The sequence below is a fragment of the Urocampus carinirostris genome, chromosome 4 (assembly GCF_059441175.1).
Source record: "Urocampus carinirostris isolate Australia breed hairy pipefish chromosome 4, RoL_Ucar_1.0, whole genome shotgun sequence".
NCBI lineage: Eukaryota > Metazoa > Chordata > Actinopteri > Syngnathiformes > Syngnathidae > Urocampus > Urocampus carinirostris.
In genome coordinates, this window is record NC_142352.1 from 39,348,453 (window position 1) to 39,368,381 (window position 19,929).

General features: G+C 37.9%; 1 protein-coding gene across 3 annotated transcripts in view; it reads right to left on the reverse strand.

The window, feature by feature from the left end:
• Positions 1 to 2,399: 2,399 nt before the first annotated feature.
• Positions 2,400 to 19,929, reverse strand: part of mindy2 (MINDY lysine 48 deubiquitinase 2) — a 56,449-nt gene continuing 38,919 nt past the window's right edge. For 2 of the 3 annotated variants that reach the window (XM_088334503.1, XM_088334502.1), the window contains one exon: positions 2,400 to 18,085. In XM_088334503.1, coding sequence (XP_088190629.1) covers positions 17,894 to 18,085 — 192 coding nt within the window. In that variant the 3' untranslated portion in view covers positions 2,400 to 17,893. The remainder of the gene's footprint in view (positions 18,086 to 19,929) is intronic. The other variant, XR_015850326.1, reaches the window with a different exon arrangement.

Here is a 19,929-nt window from a genome sequence, read left to right on the forward strand (position 1 = left end):
CATTTTCCAGATCTTTTTTCAGAAGTTTTTGACAACGGTGAATCAGACGACAAAGTTTAACCTCTAAGTGTAACATGAGTACTATAACATGATTCTGTAACTGAAAATCGAGAGAAGAAGTTATTGGATGACAAAGAGAAATAGTGCAAAGTGAATAAACAGGAGGGAAATGATGGATTTAAACTCTAAAGATGTTATTCTACTATTGCACAAGCTTCTTTGCATACAATGCGCCTTTCTTGCTTGTGTTTGAAGAAGGAGGAAACAGGATAACACCTTATTTGCGGCCAGATAAGGGACCTCTCTGACCGCAGGCACACCTAGTTTTTGTTTGCTATAGATAACATGTTATCGTATAAACAGGTCTCAGCTGTTTGTTTTGTTACACCCCTTCCCTTAGCAGAGGAGACCTTATGTAAATTAGGGCCTTCCGAACACAATAAATAGACAAGGAGCATAAGAATATTTCAGAGTATCCAGCAGACTGCCTTAGGGTAGACTATGGATATTTCTCCTTGCAAGTAAGTTATACTCACGATTCTTTGTGTCTTTTTGTATATAGGTTTTGTACATCTGTTGGGTTAAACCTGACATATCTTCCATAGATAAGGCGCACCGGATTATAAGGCGCTACAATGGGAACGTCGACAAAACAGTCAGATGATTCAGTCCAACTGATTACCCCCTTAACATTCCCAAAGCTTGCAAAGAAGCAAATACGTGTCGTAGACACGTGCGGATGCGGTGTCCGTACGATGTCACTCAAATGCATCATTTCAAATATCATTCGGAAGGTTAAAGTCTTGGGATTCAAGAAATGCCAAACATTTCTTAGTTTCCATTTTCTTTTTCGCTCGCAACTTTACTTTGCATATGACAATAAACACTTGGAATTGAGTTTAATTCACTCAACTCATCACAGCAACATCAAGATCGTTCTAAAACAAGATACCGGGAAAATATAAAACCGCATAGCTCACCTAAGTTCTCACGTTCAATAATGATACGCAATCATGGTCTTCTTACAACCTTGAGTGAAGTAAATCCAGTAGAGTAAATTATTTGCAAATACAGACTAATAAAACATGTTTCTTTAAGGTGTACTTTAGCAAGCTTGCTACGCCATTGCTAAACTCGGCCAATTGCAGGGTTTGTTTTGGCCATCTAGCCAATCCAAGGCTCCGAATAACTTCAGCCAATAGCGATCGATTTAACGGATGATTGACACATCTTTTTCGGCCAATTGCAGGGTTTGTTTTGGCCCTCTAGCCAATCCGAGGCTCTGAATAACTTCAGCCAATAGCGATCGATTCAACGGATGATTGATACATCTTTTTCGGCCAATTGCAGGGTTTGTTTTGGCGCTCTAGCCAATCCGAGGCTCCGAATAACTTCAGCCAATAGTGATCGATTCAAATGATGATTGACACATTGGTTAGCCAATGAAACGCCGGTAAATAAATCCCAGCATACACCGCGGACTACTTAGCGTTCGGGGGAAAATCTAGTCAGCGGCGGCAAGTTAGTTGCAAAACTTTGCGAATTAATTTTGTTCCATAAATAAGGCGCACTGTATTATAAGGCGCATTGTCAGCTTTTGAAAAAAATTAAGACTTTTAGGTGCGCCTTATAGTGCGGAAAATACGGTACTTTTGGAAGATAAGCTTTAGGGCTTAGGCGACTTCCTCCGTGGTAGAAAGTGGTAGGAAAAAAGTGATCCAACCATTTATCTCAACCACATCAAGCTCTCTTATTCCACTTTCAGTTCAAAAGAAACGGCTGGCTTCTTCTTTACACTTTACACCAACCATATTGAATGGATGCACGAGATATTAAACTATAAAAATGTCAAAGTTCTTAGCATCCTGGAGTTACAGTATAGTATGTTTACACACAAACAGACTGTGACAGGAAGAGGAAGTCGAGGATGCCGGGTGAGCTCTCACAGTGTTGGATGCCGGTAGCGGCGGAAAGAAGCACTAAAGTGTTGTCATGTACTCGGAAAAAGGTGCACAATACCAAATATAACTTACAGCAATGTCCAGAAATCTTTCAATATCTACCGTTTTTCGTACATGGAATGTTCGTAAGTAGGGGAGCGTCTGTATTCAGTAGCAATTTTTTGTTGTAATATTTATCTAGTAGTATTTTTTTTGTACACACACAAAGGGGACACGGTTGGCATCCCCAAAACATTTTTTTAGTAGCACTTTACTTACTATGTAATATTGTCAGTATGTTTTGAACATTTTCGTTTAGCGGGCCGAATGAAAAAGCCTGACGGGCTACTTTTGGACCGCGGGCCGTAGTCTGCCCACCCTCTTATTTGGATTACCTGAAGAGAAATGCTCATTGTTACCAGTTCCTTCTACTTACCAAATCACGACAAAAGAACAGCGTCATTGTTCCTTTTTTATTGGCAATTCTAATGAGGTTGAGTGTTCCTTGTCTATAAGGCATTAGTTAAATATGTATCACCATATACATCATGTGACTGCAATGTGAAAGGCTACATACCTGGTACATTATTTGGTCATTTATGTAAACCAATGAAAATAACACACAAACGAGTCCCTTGTTGACAAGTGTGTTTGCTGTACAAAAAAATCCAGAAGAATATAGCAATAAATGACAAAAAGAAATGGAAACCAGAGTTGAAATGCATTTCTGTCAACACAAAGATGGCGCTCCCCTGGAAGTGCGTCGAAACGAACCGGAACAACTGTCAAAAGCCACTTTAAAACAGCCCTTATTTTGTCATTAAATTCATTACTTGAGTTGGCTTAACATCGCTACCAAGGTAAAGGAAGCTGGATAGTGTTTTAAATAAGTTTACAGTTTTAAACGACAACATTCGCATTCAACATGTTTTATGTGTTTTTTTTATGTAATACAGGGTTGTCAAACTCATTTTCACCGAGGGTGCCTGAATGTAACTACAGCGTAATGTAAAATAACTTCATTCATTACTTATTCAAGTTATAATCAATATAGTTTCATAAATAAAATGTAGCTACACATACGATATAGGTTTTTTCCCCAGATAATCTCAATTCCTTTCATTGGCATTGATGTGTAAACTAAAAGTGGGCGGCTCGAGACAAATATATTAGCGATACTGAGCAAGTACTTGAGACAAATTGATACTATTCCCCTGGGATTGATACTGTCTTACCATTTTAACTAGCACAATAATAATGCTATTAGTCAATCAAGTTTATACACACATTATAAATTCCAAATGGAATCAATGGTGTGCATACTTTATTTGCACTACTGACTTTATTTGCAAACTATTGTGCAATGGAAGATATTTTAGTTGACTAAGTTTTAGAGAATTTGTATTTTTATTGCTGACTTTTTTGGGCTTGTCTATTGACTTTTGTTCTGAAACACTAGTCATAGAACTGTTTATTTTCCTTTATTATACTGTTAAAGGCACAAGTGGGTATTATTCTGACCACTAGATGTTGCTGTACTGTGTAGTGCAATGTAGAACAATGCTAAAAAGCACAGGGAAGAATACCAACTACAGAGATTCCAAGTGACTAAAATTCACCATGTTTCTCTTTTTAGCCCAGCGATTTTGAAGTTTTTGGGGATCCGTATTAGGAAAATGGCCTAAAATGATTTCAGCTCCATCAAGGTGAGGCTCATGTTTTGTCAAAAAGGCAAATTTATCAACCTATGAGTATTTAATAAAATGCACGTTTGTATGGAAGTTGCATTTTTGCTTTTTATTTAAACCAATACCTTTTTAATGAAAAGGGTTTTTATATGACAAGGAGGTGCTAAATAATACATACTGTCCCTTTAAAGTTTGCATTGTAAATATCTAATTAAAAAAAAAGAAACCATGTTAAGCGTTTAAAATATTTGTGCTGTTTATTGTAACTATAAGATACCTCAAGGGAAAAGGGGTTCAATTATTCACTGATCATATTTCTAAGCAAAAAGTATGGTATTGGATCCGTATAGTTTCATACTATTCTGTATTTACTTGGATCGGATCGATACCAATATCTCCAGTATCGCCCACCCCTCATGAAAACCCTGCAGTATTGTAGAGCTGAGCTGTCAGTTCGAAGGGTATTGCACTTGACAGTTTAAGTCATGTTCATTTGTATAGCCCTTAATCACAAGAAGTCTCAAAGTGTGGTACAGACTAGACTATTGACCCCGGTTTGAAATAATTACCCGTGTTTAAACGTTTCATGAAACCCTAAACAGAATATAAAATGTTGGAACCCAGATAGCAGATCTAACCTTAATTCACATGTGTACTATGACTCTGTATTCTTAGTTAAACCCATATTTGAAACTGCAACCTGAATTTAAAACCCCACTTGAAACCCTGACCGTTATAAAACAGAAGTAGGCCTACTAAACATACTTAAATGAATTCTATTTTCAACCTAAAACTTCTTCAAACATTAATTTGTAAAAACATTTAAAAATGCTACCTTATTTTAAATGGCCTATTTGAAACCTAACCGTAGTATAAACACCTAATAACAAATCCTAACATTATAAACCCCGATTTAAAAACACAACATTGAAAACCTGACTTGCTTGGAAATTAAAACGTGAAAAACTAACCGTACAAATAAATCAATTTTAAAATCAGTATAAAACTCTTGTCACATAAAAAATCATAAATCCTGTATAAAGCCTGTCCAAAACCCTACATTTTGTATGAAAACCCCAATTTGAAGTGTACCATAAGTGTAACATATAGTAATAACACTTCCTCAAAACCCAACTGATCTTAAAACCCTACTTCTATACACTCAGCAGTTTTATACCTCCGGCAACACGCTGTACAAACTCAACACTGCTCTCTAGCGGCCGGAAGTTTAAACCGCCACAATAATGTTACAACTGTGCTTTTAAAACCCTAATTTGAAAACTTGAAAGAAATGGAAATCTTACAAAGTACAGGATGTTATATTTAGTGCCTCCTAGTCGAACAAAAAAAAACCTTTCAATCAGTTAAAAAACAAAAAAAAACGTGTATTATTCAGTGCCGAGGTCCGGCTGATCTCTGAAGAGCGGGATGACGCTTTACACCGAAAAACAACGGCGACCAGGTGAAGAGGGTGCTGTACTTGAGTCAGATCAGGAGCCTTCTCCTGCAATGAGTATTCATGGAACCCAGTACTATCTACATCATGAAGGGGAGCAAACCCCTACCCAAAAAAAACAGCCTGAAGAAGGATGGGCGTCGCCAGGCTTTGATTGCCCAGGACACACCACAGGAAGTGGTGCCGCGATGACCCTGGCGATAAACTAAGTCATTAAAAAAAGAATCAATAATGATACGAATTATAAGCGAAAATTCACGAATTATCATATAAAAATGCATTTTTTAAATAACATTTAAAAACAAAAACTTTGTGAAAGGCTTGACCAAAAATAATAAGAAAAATGGTGCGGTTTGATGTAGTTAATTCTCCGTAGTTTGTATTCTTCGTCGTGGTTCGTGGCGCAACTTTTAGGTTGTACTAAACTATACAGCGACACCTAGTGGTCAAGTAATACACACTGTTGCTTTAAGGTAAAATGATCAATGTTTTTGCGACATATTTTTCCATATAGGTGTTAGGTATAATGACGCTAATATGTAGCTTAAATTTTCATTTGCAGGAAGTTCTTCCCATTCCAACTGACTACTGGCAAACGCTACCTTAGTGTTTTGCATTGCTCATAATAAATGTCCTTAAACAAATACACAAATCATAGCGTCCTGTTTAGATGTAGCATGCACCTGTCCCCTTGAGTGGGACCAATAGGACAATAATAATAATAATAATAATAATTTCCTTGTATTGTCATTCTGTGTAACAATGTACACAGAACGAAATGTCGATTGCACCTGACCCGTTGTAGCGAGCCGATGCAGCCGCAGCCAACAGAGGGCGCCGCCGACCACTTTTTAAGTCTTAGGAATGACTCGGCCGGGGCGCAAACCACCGACCTCCCAGTCTCAAAGCGGGCGCCTTACCATCTAGGCTACTGAGCTGGTATGCCATACAAACTAATGCCAGTTGCCATTAATAATGAAGGAATAAATGCAATGGTATAACAAAGCCACCGGAGAGCAGTGCCAGTCTCATTTTTAAGCAGACTTGTTGAGAAACATGGCAACAGTTTCAAGCATTTAAAAACATTTCAGCGAAAATTCAAGCACTAGTCAATCCTTGAACACAACATTAAAATTCAAGCATTTTCAAGGATTTCAAGCAATGCGTTTGGAAAGCATTTTTGGTTGCTCAACACAATACAGCGATACCTAGTGGGCAAATACTACTCACTGTTGTTTTAAAGTAAAAATGATAATGGAAAACCTCTAACTTTATGTATACAAATGGGAATGCTGTAAAAATTTGTTTTTTTTGTTTTGGGGTCGGGGCTGGGGGGGGATCTTTCCCCCTGGTGTGACAGTAATACACTTCCATCCATAATGACTGGGATAAAAAAAAGCTCCACCAATGCGAATCCCACCAATGCCATTTCATTAGGAACATTTGTCAGAGGCATAATGTCAAAATACCCCACCTTGAAAACAAAAAAGAACTCCACAAAAGTCCGCACTCCACATCAAGATACATATATCCACACTCCACAGTTTTGTGATTGAACTATCAAACATGTGTTTTGTCATTTTTATTCCTTATTGTTTTTATTTTCAAATGCATTAGTGTCATTCAACACAGGAATCACTTATTATACTATAACGTCATTGAACCCTGTTGGAAAGAGGCTAATCTTTTATAACAGTGAACCCCCCCAAAAAAAACGAAAATCTTGAAACCCCTCGACACCAAGATGCTACAAAATGCTCAAATGATATCAACTTAGTTCATTTTGGAACAATTTTCCAGCAGACCACCACATGGAGCTCCTTAACTCACTTCAACAAGATTCAGTTGGCGCCAAATTGTAGAAAGATGGCAACAAAAACACTTTTGTATTATTGAAGCTCCTCAACAGACCTGTACATAGTTTCCTTGGCACCACAATTGCCACATGATGGCGGCAAGGAATTTGTTTTCTTCGGGTCTGTCTCAAAATATTCGAATTTTGTGATAAAGTTCCTTATTTTCTGTAATGCATTTGAAAATTAGCCACACAGTCAGGATTCATGATAAATCTACTGAAATATTATAATATATATAATATTTAAGTATTTTATCATTACTGATAATGGCTTACACTCCAATATCCTATCTTATTAGAATAATGTGAAAAACAGTGATGTGGCAAAGGGCCTGTGAGGCATTCTCTCCTGGCCTGAAATATCTTTATCATGTGATGATAATAATATTTTGCCCATGAAACTCCAAATTGTCAGCTTCCTTTCAACGCTTTTGCCTGGTTGCGCTGTTTCTAGATGTGTGCTTTTATATTTAGGCATTTAACCAATCACATTTCAGCCATTAACTGTTGCTAAGCTCGGAATTCTACTCGGTGGCCTTCACAAAAAATCCTGAAGGCTGTATACCGTAACATCAGGGTTTGATAAAGCTGTTGGTTTAGTCAATCAGATTCAAAGTGAGGCAGCGCCTGCTAGAGGGCCTTGGGAAACGATACCGATCTCACAAACTAAGCGAGCGAGCTTTTTGCAAGCGGAAAAAGCTTTTGTCCACCACTTTCAGCCTAGAGGTAAGATCTTAAGCCTAAGCCCGACTCGAATTTTGGGCTAGGCCAGGCCTAAAATATCAATTATTACATTTGGGTCCGACTAAGCCTTCCCTCGATGACTTTTTAAAATTATTATCCACACATTGTTGTTCTTTGTCTCTGTACATACAGTCTTGTCTAACTTAGATTTTGATTACAAAAGACAGACTTTCGTTTGCAATATTCAGTGGATTTTAACATGAATCCAGAATTTATATATATATATATATATATATATATATATATATATATATATATATATATGATTAATTGCATTACAGAAAATAAATAACTTATATATTCTAATTGTCTGAGACAGTTCCATAAATGAAGCTTTAAAGGGACAGTGTAAATTATTTTGGGCCTTCCAGTGATATAAAAAACTTCTTTAAAGACAACATTAATTTCATATATACAGTATTTGTAGGTCAATGAATATGCATTTGTTTTAAATAACATGAGCCACGTTTAGTGGGAGCTAAAATAAATGTCCACCATTTTGCTGCTACAGGTAACCAAAAACCTCAAAAAGCCAAGGCATGAAATGAAAAGAAAAATGGTGCGGTTTGGTCACTTTGAGTCTCTGAGTTTGTCATCTTCCTTGTGTTTTTAAGCACTTGTTTTCAGTTACAGTATAGCAGGCATTTCAAACATACAGCCTGGGGGCTGAATCTAGGCCGCATAATGTTTAATCTGGCCTGCCATATATTTCTGAGAATGTAAAAATAATGAAGCACATCTCTAAGTCAGTTATATCAAAAGTTATGTTTTTTTAAATTAATGCATATCAAATGCTCTCTCCAGCCGCCAGAGGGCATTGTTGAGTTTGTAGAGCATGGCGAGTTGGTTCAGGTTTAAAACTGCATTCACTTAACTGTTAAAATAAGTTAACACTTTCAATGCCAAACATGAAAATCTGTTTTCCTTATTGTTTGTGAATAAATGTGTTTTAGAAAAGATCCCTTGTCATCTCCGATTATACCATGTAGGTTAGGTGACTAAAGTAGGCTGAATGATAAAGAATAATACCAAAAAACAAAGCTAAAAACTTGGAGTTGACAGAACAGAAAAGTCCAGACGTGGCCACAGAGTCAAATGGAGTTTGACATCCCTCCACTACTCAATACAGTGGTGTCTAGTCGTCAAATAATACACACTGTCCCTTTAAGCACACATCAACAGAATTCATTGGCAAAACCAAAGCCCTCCAATGGAGATTCACCGTATTTCTTTAGGTAGTCTGCATGCAAGAGCAGCTTTAGACGGGGTTGAAGTGTCCAAAGGAAGCGCCCAGCATATCCATGGCGACAGTTCAACATGTGACTGGAGCCCCCCTCGAGGACGTGCGCCCGTACAAAAGAGTTAGGACAAGATGTCCCTTCAGAAAAAGGCCTGAGAAGTTGTGATGTTGGCAGATTGTCTCACACTGCTCCCACGCCTGGGTTTGTCTTAGAAAACATCATAAGGCGCCTTGTATGTTTGGGGAAACAAAAAATCTTGGAAGAGGAGAATCCCCCCCACCACCACTCATGTCCCTCCTCTTGACTCAAGGCATCCGACTGGAATGTTTCAATAGAAAAAATGAGGAGTGTCCTCTTGCAGATGCTTTTCACAAACGTGTACACGTTCTTGTAAGGGTGAACGTGTCTGGTCAGAAAGCAGTTTTGTTGTTTTTCCCCCTCTATCCGAGCTTAAGGTCCATGCAGTAGAGCTCTCTTTTGTCCTGAAGACAAAGAAGAGTATTTAATAGAACAGTTCTGTCCGCTACCTGTATATGGAGGACCAATTCTGCCATATGTAGAAATAAATGTCCAAATAAATACGAACCAATTAATTAGTATTTGTACCACACAATGGGGTGGACGGATCGATATCGATATTATTTAGCAAGGTTGATCGATTATCGGGCGGGCAGATTATAGGCACCGGTATTTGGGAATTTGACGGATAGCGGTATTGGCAATTTTGTTGGCCGATTATTTTAGCTGTGATACAGCCGAGCCTCTGCTTCCCTCTCTCTGTCTCGGACACTACCCACTCTGCGCCTTCTGATTGGATAAGCGACTGGGGGCAAAGCCACTAAAACAAGAAGTATAAGGTTAGAGCGGGGAAACGAGATGAGTCAGCAGACCAGCGCCTGGACCTGAAGTATGTCAACGTCTGCAGCGACCAACCGGCAGAGATGGGAAGCTGCGTTGAGCTGTCGTTGACTTTTTGGACAATTCTCAGGGTTTAGGTGTCATTGCTGTCCTGCACTTTCTGGATAAATTATTACATCTTACCCATGATTTTCTTATTGATGTTCACTATGTTTTGTCTATTGTTACCCAATGCGAAATCTATTGCACCCTGGTCATCTTAGAAGGGGAATTACCACTTGTGAGGCCCCTTCTTAAGGTTTCTTTATTTCCCAATGTCGAGGTTTTGAGTTTTTGCTTGCCCGCATGTTGGTGTAAGATCAGGGGATGGTGTCATTGTGCAGTCCATTGAGACATTGTGTGATTAAGGGCTCTACAAATAAATGTGATTTGACTTGAGTAAACCAAGTCCTGAGTCCTGACAATTCTGTGAATCGAGACAGCTGATAATAGAGATTTTTGAGTATATGGAGTCCTTGGTAGAAAAGCACGTTTGTGATTAGGAGCGTAAATAATAATACAAATAATAATAGCATAAAAAGTGTTGTTTTAGGAGGCACGTTCAGGTGGAGACTGCTACTTCAGCTCTTGTCATAACATTACTTCGTCAATCAAGCGTGTGTATGTGATTGATAGAGCAAAAACGGCTAAAGTGAAAGGCAGAGTGATTAACCGTTCGTCAATCTGGCTCTAAAACAGGAGTGCCCACACTTTTCAATTTGCAAGCTCCGTTGAAATGTCGATGCACTTTTCGTTTTAATTTAAGTCCTAGTCGTAATGACATTTTATTTATTGTTAAAAAAAAATCAGGGAGCTATTTCAGTTAGTATGTACCTTAATACGAGTTGGACAAGCAAATCAATATCATTTGGCTCTCTTAATACTAATAATTGGCATCAAATTGGTCCTGAAAAACCCATATTAACCCTTATTATCGATAATAAGCAAGTTCTTGAATCAGATTGATACTATTGCCCTGGGATTGATATTGACTCCGCTCAACTCACGGGGATAAACTGGACAGATGTGAGAAACTTAGTAAATAAAGTCAGATTTCAGGTGTTATGCTGTAAGGATATACGATTTTAATACTTGAAATGAAGATCTGTTTTGTTTTGCATTACGAGAAAAATAGAGAGTAATGCTTTGTACCTTTGCTTTTAAATACTGAGAGTGAAGATAAGCATACAGAGCCACGAGTTGCAACCAAAAATGTAATCATGTTACTGTTTCTGAACAAAAACCTATAAATCCATTGTCAATATGGTAAGAGAGCCAGATGGGCTTCTATGTTACATTGCTGATTTGTTTATTTGACTCTCTTGACATTTGCTCTGTAACAGTCGTAGAAGTATTTGATTTATTATTCTGTTAAAGGTTTTTAGATTGTACTGTTTACAGTATTTGCACTTTCTGACTTTATTGTTAAACTATTGTGCAATGGAAGATATAGTCGTCATTGTTTTATTTGTATTTTTGTAAAATTGCTGCTTTTTATGTGACTCTCTTAGCTTTTTCTTCTATTAGTTTGAATTGTAGTTATTCAGTCAACATGAAAAACTTTAGTGCCTAAAATCGTTGTGCTATGTTTTTCATAAACATAAGCTAATTTAAGAGAGAGTGTTAAATCATTCAGTGATCAACCTACAGTATTTGGTGATTGGTGCAATACCCAATTTATTGATGACTGATCAACTAATGGCTGTTATATTGGAATAACATTTTGTTGAGTCGGATACACGACAAAATATAGAAAAGGATAAATGATGAAATAATATATAGCATTTTTGTCACATATTTACCTATTAGGTGATTTATTTATGTGTTCCTTTATTTTTATGGCATATAATTGTAGGTTTTTACTCATGTTTACAATTATTTCTACATCGGTCCTCAATGCTTGTGTCAACTCATAAAATATAAACTGGGTAATTTGGATTTGGAAAAAAAAGGAAGATTTAGAGCTAACTTTCCTCATTTTGTTTTTCCAATTTAAAAAAGGACCAAATCTATGTTGTGTTTCCAAACAAAATGGCCCCGTTTATTGTAGCTTGTATGTGTGAAAACACAGACAATTTCTTAAGATTGTTAACAAAAGAGATTATTTCCGAAATGAGCAATTATTTAGTACAATACGACGCGATTGGTTATAATTTTATAAACAAAGGACACTATGTTTTTGGGGAGAACTGTAGGGCTTAAAATTAAATGCCCACATTTTCAAATTGTTATTTTAAATTATATATAATATGTATGTAAGTATGTAGTACGTATGCGTATATTCCAAACATGTTTTTTTGTGTCTTTCAACATTTTAGGTTTCCAACCACTGCACTACACCATACAGCAACATCTAGTGGTCAAACAATACACACTGTCCCTTTAAGTTTAACAAAATGCAAAATTAATTTTTGAGTAACTACAGTGGGACCTCGCTACTTCGCGGGTCAACGTTTGCGGGTTCAGAGCTTCGCAGGTCTAAAAAAAAAAAATAATATAATAAAATAATTAAAACAATTTTTAAATTTTTTTTTCTTTTTTTTAAGCATTTTTGAAGGGGCGTCGCTACTCCGTGGTTCCACGTTCGCGTGTTCAGAGCTTCGCAGGTCCAAAAAAAAATAATAATAATAAAAAAAAATAAAGCATTTTTGAAGGGGTGTCGCTACTTCACGGATTTTCACTTTTTGCGGGTGGTTTTGGTCCCCATTAACCACAATAACTGATGGATTACTGTACTTGTTCATTGAGCTCAAATAACAAAGTTGAAGAGAAATAATTCAAATTGTGAAAATAAATGTTTACTGATACCAATCGTAATCTTGCAAGTGTAAAATGTAGCAGATAAAATTTGACAGTGAAAATCATGATGTTTTTGCATTCTTGTGGCCTGTAGGCCAACAACAGGAAAAAATGTTACAAGGGAAAAAAAAGAAGTTTTTTTTCTAAAATGATTCGACCCCTTAAAGAGCTGTACAGAATTTGGAACTTTTTTACTCTCAGATGCCATTTCCTGGCTTGGGTCATCATTACAGCCTCTGTCAGCTCAATTATGATGCGCGTGCAAGTATGTGCATTTCTCATCTCGAATACACCTTTCTTTTTTAATCTTTCTTGGGGTTTGGGTGGGCGTTTGGACTCTAATTGAAGCAGGCCTTTTCTGACTTCCATCATTTTCATGATAGTGACAAATAGTAATTAAAATAAAACATGCTGGGAGAAACATGACGTCACTCTCCAGCACTCCCTCAGCCTCCATTCTAGAAACCTAATGCATTCTGCTCCAAAGAGCTCTGCTAAAAATCAGATAAGAGGAGATGGGCACAGTGGAAAACAAAGCATAAGGGTTCTTTGAACTCAGTTGGGGATTGTTAACACATACCTAATAGCGAAAATATTTAACTTTCAACTTTTCAAGGACACCTCAAACGACACACCCCATCTTTAAGCTGGCTATCAAGGGCATGGAATAAGCAGAATTCCAAACCTTTTAGCCTCAAATGAAACTGTCAATAAAAAAAATGTGGCCATCAAGTGATTTGCCTTCATAAAGCCGATGAACATTGTAGCAGAACAAGTCACAAGTTCAAACGTTGTCATTAGCAGAAGATTTTTAGGTTCCAAAGATGTTTATGATGTTTTGAGCTTAGGAAAAAACAAAACAAATCAAAAAACAAAAAAAAAAAACAAAAAAACAATAGTTTGCCAGCTTGACCAATACGGTGGGCAACTCGTAACAATGTTCAGCCGACTTGGTTAAAAAAATCCTGCTGGGTTTTTTGTGATTGGAGGTTCGAGGTTCGCTGAGGATGGAGGCTTGCAGGCACCAGTGGTTTGGGAAGCAAATCCTCTCGTGAGCGTCTCTTTCCCTCGCCAGACGCAACGGACACGCAAACGCACACACGCACAATCTAGGGTGGTCCTTATATACAGGGAGAATTTCCTAACTGAATATTTCAACGAGCGAAGGCCTGTGAATATGGTGTGACACCGTGAGAAAACACATCTTGTGAACTTTCAGATGCACATACTTAGGAGGTGCTCCGAGGCTAATTTGACCCAGGAAATCAGAGCTGTGCTTTTAAAGTTGTTTTTTAAGTGCACTTGAAGACTCACATGGGATGTAAAAACATAAAAAAAACATATTTGTAAATTGTATCTAGGTATCATATTTTACATACTGGGTTTGTACACCTTTTCCCAATTCAAGCACTTCTTAAGGACTGAAAAGCCAATAGTTCAATCCCTCCAGTGCCATTAAAAGAAGAAACCTGGTGTGAATCATCTATTTTGCAATATATCTGTGATTTACATATGAGAGTTTTAATCTTGCATGTGCATTTATTATTAAGACATGTGACTATTAGATCTTGAATAAATCGCAAAAATATTTGTTTTTTTAGACAAATCTCTCCCCATATAGACATTGAGCAATTATGAAAAAGTTCTTCCCGCTACAATTTACCACTGGGAAAAGCTGCCTTTATTTTTTGCATGGCCCTAATAAATGTCCATAATTGATGTGTTATCCTAGCACTAATACACTTCCTGTTTACGTGCAGCATGCACCTGTCGTCTTGGGAGCGACCCATAGAGTGTGATGGCTAGTCAAAGGACAATGCCAAACTAATGTCAGCTGCCGATAATCACAGGAAAGAAATGCAGTGGCAAAGCATGTCAGCGTAAATCTTAAGCATACTTGTTGAGAAACATGGGAATAATTTCAAGCATTTACAAGCACTTCATCCAAAATTTTAGCACAACCTTGAAAACACCTCATAAAAATTTATGAATTGTCAAGGATGTTAAGCACCTGTACAAACCCTGTACATATTGCTAATTTTGTTCCAACTTAGTTTCAGACGTTATTCGGGCTGAGCCAAGTACTAGAGTGAAAAGTATGGCCTTTTGAGAGATCTTGGGCCTTTCCCGAAGAAAGTCCACCTTCTCCAGCGGCTCGCTGCCCCCTTGACCGTCTTATTTCCTTGATTGTGGAAGTGAAAGAACCAACTTAGCACTTCCCTAGAGGGCAGCTGCTTTCCCATCCGTGGTTCGGCTGGCCAAAACTGACCTCGGTGAACCTCTTAAAAATCTCAGATCCATTTGAAACTTCACAAAATTGTCTTTTATATGGTTTTACGCCATATTTGGGCCTTTGAAATACGCATTTTGGAAATTCTCACTGTATATAAAGACCAACTTATTAAACTATGGTACCAAAATGGCTTTAGGACACATTTTAAATATGTGTGTTCAATGTGAAACACCATATTCAGGCCTTCACTGATGCAAAATTAAAAGTTCGAAAAGAAAGACTGCCCTAACCCTGGCACCTACAAACACACGCACATTCCAGTGGCACACACGCATGCACGTATGTCAAAGCCAGTGAGCATTTAGTCCATATTCTACATATCCAAGATGCATGTAATCGGCGCTTCAACTGTGATATGATTGAACGCACTAGTAGGATGCTGAAAAATGATTAAAAGGCTTGAGTGAAAGCCATTAAAAATACAACTTTGGCCGTGGAGTACAAGTGACATTATGAAGGTATTCTACTGGCAAATGGACCTAAAAAATAGAAAAGGCTATCAATATTTGGTAAATATCCTCAAGTCAGACTTACTGGTAGTGGAAATATTATTAGCTCAGTTCTATTCGTGCACTATATTTGTTTGACATTTTCTGTTCCGTTGTTTCCCAAACATTTTTTTTTTAAAATTATGCACAGAACATGTGGTGTTCCTACCCACGATTATGCAAATATGTTGCGAACTATTCTCCTTGAGATATTTAGTCTCAAAGTTGACCCATCTGGTTTGTTTGCTGTAGAGCTGTGACGTCATTGCAGGAACGCAACACTTTTGAAACGGCGTATCCCATCAACACAACATGTGAGGCATCTCTGAAAAGGACAGCGGTTGTAGTGAACAGCGTTTGCATACTGCTCATTTCTGCTTGAAGGTAGACGATTGTGTGTTTTTTTTTGTGTTTTGCGCCGCTGCTATAATTTTGTTCGGCTACCTCCCTGTTAGCGTTGTGGCAGCCGAGGGCTTTCCTGTTTTCATCGCTCCCGGTTGGCAGTCATGGGCTGCCGACGTGTGTGTTTGGCCGGCTAGGCTGCCGTTTGTGCCGGTTTTGCTGTGACACTTGGTTTATTCCTGGCTGGCTTAGTGTTTATTGTTGTAGCTATTGCCGCATTTCGTGGTTAGACTAGCTGAATGATTTTTTTCCTTGCGTTTTTCTGCCGAGGCTTTGGCCGCCTTTCCTTGATCAGTCCCAGTTAGCCCCCGTTAGCTCTCTGTGTATTTTTATGCCAGTTTGACCCATTTTGTGTGGCACGTATCGCAAAGCCATGCCACACAACACCTAGACATTCTCTACAAAGACTAACAAAACTTTGCTTGAAACACTCATAATCTCTTTCACCACACATAAAACGATATGACGACTGCCTTGTTAGTGGGCTGGTGTTCCTCCAATGACATCACAGCAGGATGACAAACACAACACATGCCATCTTCAAAACGAATTATCTGGAAAAATAATTGGAAAATACCAATGAAACATATATAAATTTTATACAAAAACTATGTTCTATTTCCTCACATCTTGCATGCTTAAGAAGTAGGGAATACCTTTAAGGGCAGGTAACATGGATTAGCTGGATATTAGAAGAACTGGAAGACAACTACAGGCTACTAGTATGAGTGACACTGAAAAATTGTCATAGATAGTACGAAGTGCAGGGATGGGCAAACTTTGGTCACAGGCCGTCAGCCTTTTTATAACCGGGCCGGCTATACAAATATGGAAAAAAATATAAGGGTAATTTATAGTCCCCCTAATAACATAGGAGCAACATTAACTTTTTTGGGGCAAATTGAGATTTTTCTTAAATCAGGTTCCCATTGAAAGATGCATTATCGAGTCAAGTCAAGTCATGTTTATTTGTATAGCCCTTAATCAGTGTCCAAGTCAGTCAACCAGTCATATCGCAGAAACCAACGGCACTTCTGCCTAACGGAAGCATTTTTTCTCAAAATTGCACAAAATGACTTGGGCAATGATGTAATTAGTGTAACGATATGGTTAAAAAAAAGAAGAAATGTTGTTTTGGTGCCACTCTTGTCCCCAGTCTCCCTCCATTCAGGTCTCTGACTCATAAAATAAAATTATGAAGCATTTTTCTATATATATATTTTTTATCATGCATTGATTATATTTATCAAGATATTTAAATTTCATGCAAAAAATATGTCCTAATTTATTTTGAGTTTTTAAATCCATATTATCAAATATATCTCTCATATTAATTTGCTATTATTCTGAGTTCTTTAAAACCAAAGATACTTTGTTTTTATAAAAAGGTCAAATTCAAATTAATTCATTTATTATAACATTTTCAGTTCTCCAAATATATTTATTGAGAAAAATCAGATTGGTATTTTTTCACTTTGTATTGTCGATGTATGGGATTCCAGACTATCTAATCAATCAATTTTTTCCTCTCCTAATCCTGTTGTTTTAACCAAATGGAACCACTCAAAAGGTTTGCCCACCCATGATTTAGTGCTCCGATAATACTCGTAGTATGCAGATGATGATTTGGTGTTACTAGCAGCATGTCATTTTGAACATTTAAGTCCAAACTAACTGGCCAGATTGAACAAAGAGGACCTTAGTAAAAAGACTTAAAAACATATTGTCACTATTACAGGTAGATATTCTAATGCACAACAAAATCAACTATGTTGCGCCACTAGAACGTTGCCTTATTTTTTGTTTTCTTTTCTGTTTGCTTTTTTTGTGCACCAGTAGGACTTCAGTGGGCATTTAAGTGCAGTGGTCTTGTCCAGAAGGTGACTATAATATGCCTACTAGTTAGGCTTTGGCTTAGTGAGATTTAATTGTGTAAAAATAAGCCAAAAGTGGCAATAATAATACAAAACATAAACAAACAAAAAAAAATTAGGAAATGTGCTGAATCATGTACTAGTGCATAGACCTTAAGTTGGATTTGAAGCACATGGACCATCTGCTCAAATGGCTTTCCATACGCTTTCTTGATGTTACAAAATGACGCATTTGTCTTTATCCTTGGCTTCCTTCTTGGCCTTGCGCTCCCCACTAGAAGATTGCTTGCCCGGACTGGTGGTGGCCTGGCCGGCAGAGGCCGCGGCCGTTCCGACCCCTCCCGCTGGAGCACCGGCTCCTGCTGGAGCTCTGTCCGCCTCATCACCCACAACGGCCTCCTGCTGAGCCTATGGCACACACACAACAGGGCATGTTTACATACTGGATATAGTCAGACTGAGGTTAGAATTTGGCCAGGTTCCCACTGCAGAGCTTAATGCTTATTCTAATTTATTGGGGAAATCCCATGTTATTGTCAGTTCATTTGCATTTCCAACTAAATGCGACTTGTATGCAACTTGATCTCCTGGGTAAACGCCATGGGCAATAGAGGACACGTGACATCAAACGCAATACGCTCAGTGTTTGCAGAAGTACTCATGGAGGCCTTGATGAAGCGTATCAAGCCATTTGAAAGTTATTGTGCTGCCGGAGGCTGAACAGAGTTGTCCCCTCAAATATTATTTAATTTCCAAATCCCCCTTTCCCTCCATTAAATGCTCTCCATGTTTTCGTCTGCCATGGTTGTTGATTTCTCCACTTCCTCCCACCTCGTTGAACGCAGAATAGTGACTTGCAGGTCGCATGAATGTGTATCCAACGTTCACACAACAGTCACATTCCAAAAGGTCAGATATGTGTCGGATTTAGGACCACATATGGAAGTGGCCTGGATCTTGTGTAAAAAAATCAGATGTGCGCCGTTCGGATGGACTTTAACAGATCGGATAAAGGTCGAGTCAGTGCAAAAAAAAAATAAATCCTGCAGTGTGAACCTAGCCTTGTTTCTGTGGAATTTTGGCATAGTGACAGAAAATAAAATGGAAACGTACTGGAGAAATCAATCAAATCAACGAGGCACATATCAGGAGTTAACTAGCATTAGGCTGTATAATTCCTTTCTGTACTACAAAGCCAGAATATCTTCTGACAATAATGAAAAGAAAAATGCATCAGTAGCCCCGTATGGTTCACACCAGGGGTCAAGAACGTATGGCTTGTGAGCCAGGTGTGTGTCTTTTCATTCGTCAATCTTATTTAATCCAGCCTGCGATGCGATGCTGAAAGAAGCATAAGAAATAAAATGAGCTACTCATCATCAAACATGTCCACTGGATTTCGTCAAAGCCACGTGCCTTGCCGAACCTCACACACTGTAGCTGTATATGCCAATTACCATTTAGCAAACAGAGAGAAAACACACGTTCACATATTTTTATTTACACTTTTTTAAAAATAAAAGTCCTTGTTTAATGCAATACGATTGCACTCACCTGAATTCCCTTTGTTTACCCCATATAAGATACAACGAACACTTACATCAATCAGCCATATTTTTTCATCTGTTCCAATGCGGCCCGTGACTTAAAAAGTTTGTCAACCCCTGGCCTAAACAGCAGTCATTGCAGTCATTTCTTGAGATACAGGGGACAGAAAACACACACTACAATCCCTCAATTCTCTCCAGAACCTAGCACCGCTATCCGATATCACATTAGGTGTGGGCGATACTGGGAATTTTGGTATCGATGCGACTCAAGTAAATACAGGGTAGTATAGATTGATACCGATCCGATGCGGATACTTTTTGCTTTTGAATGTCATGATTATTAAATAATTAAACCCTTCCGTCTTCAGTAGGTTTATAATTTTTATAGACAAAGCACAAAAATGTTAACCGCTAACATTATTTACAGGGTTCAGGACTTTTTTTAATGCCTTTTGAAATCAAGTTTTAGAACAAATCGACCCTAAAAAATAAAAAAAAAATCAAATGAAAAGAACAAAAAAAAATATATATATTTATTCCTTGCACACATTAAATGGTGCCTTCTACACATGACCTGACGGCTTTTAGCCATGGCGAAAAATATTTGTCGGACATAATTCACTTTCCCAAGGTCCTAAGTAAACATCTCTGTCCAAATTTGCTCAGAAATACCCAACTAAAACCACATCACCGTTTTGATAG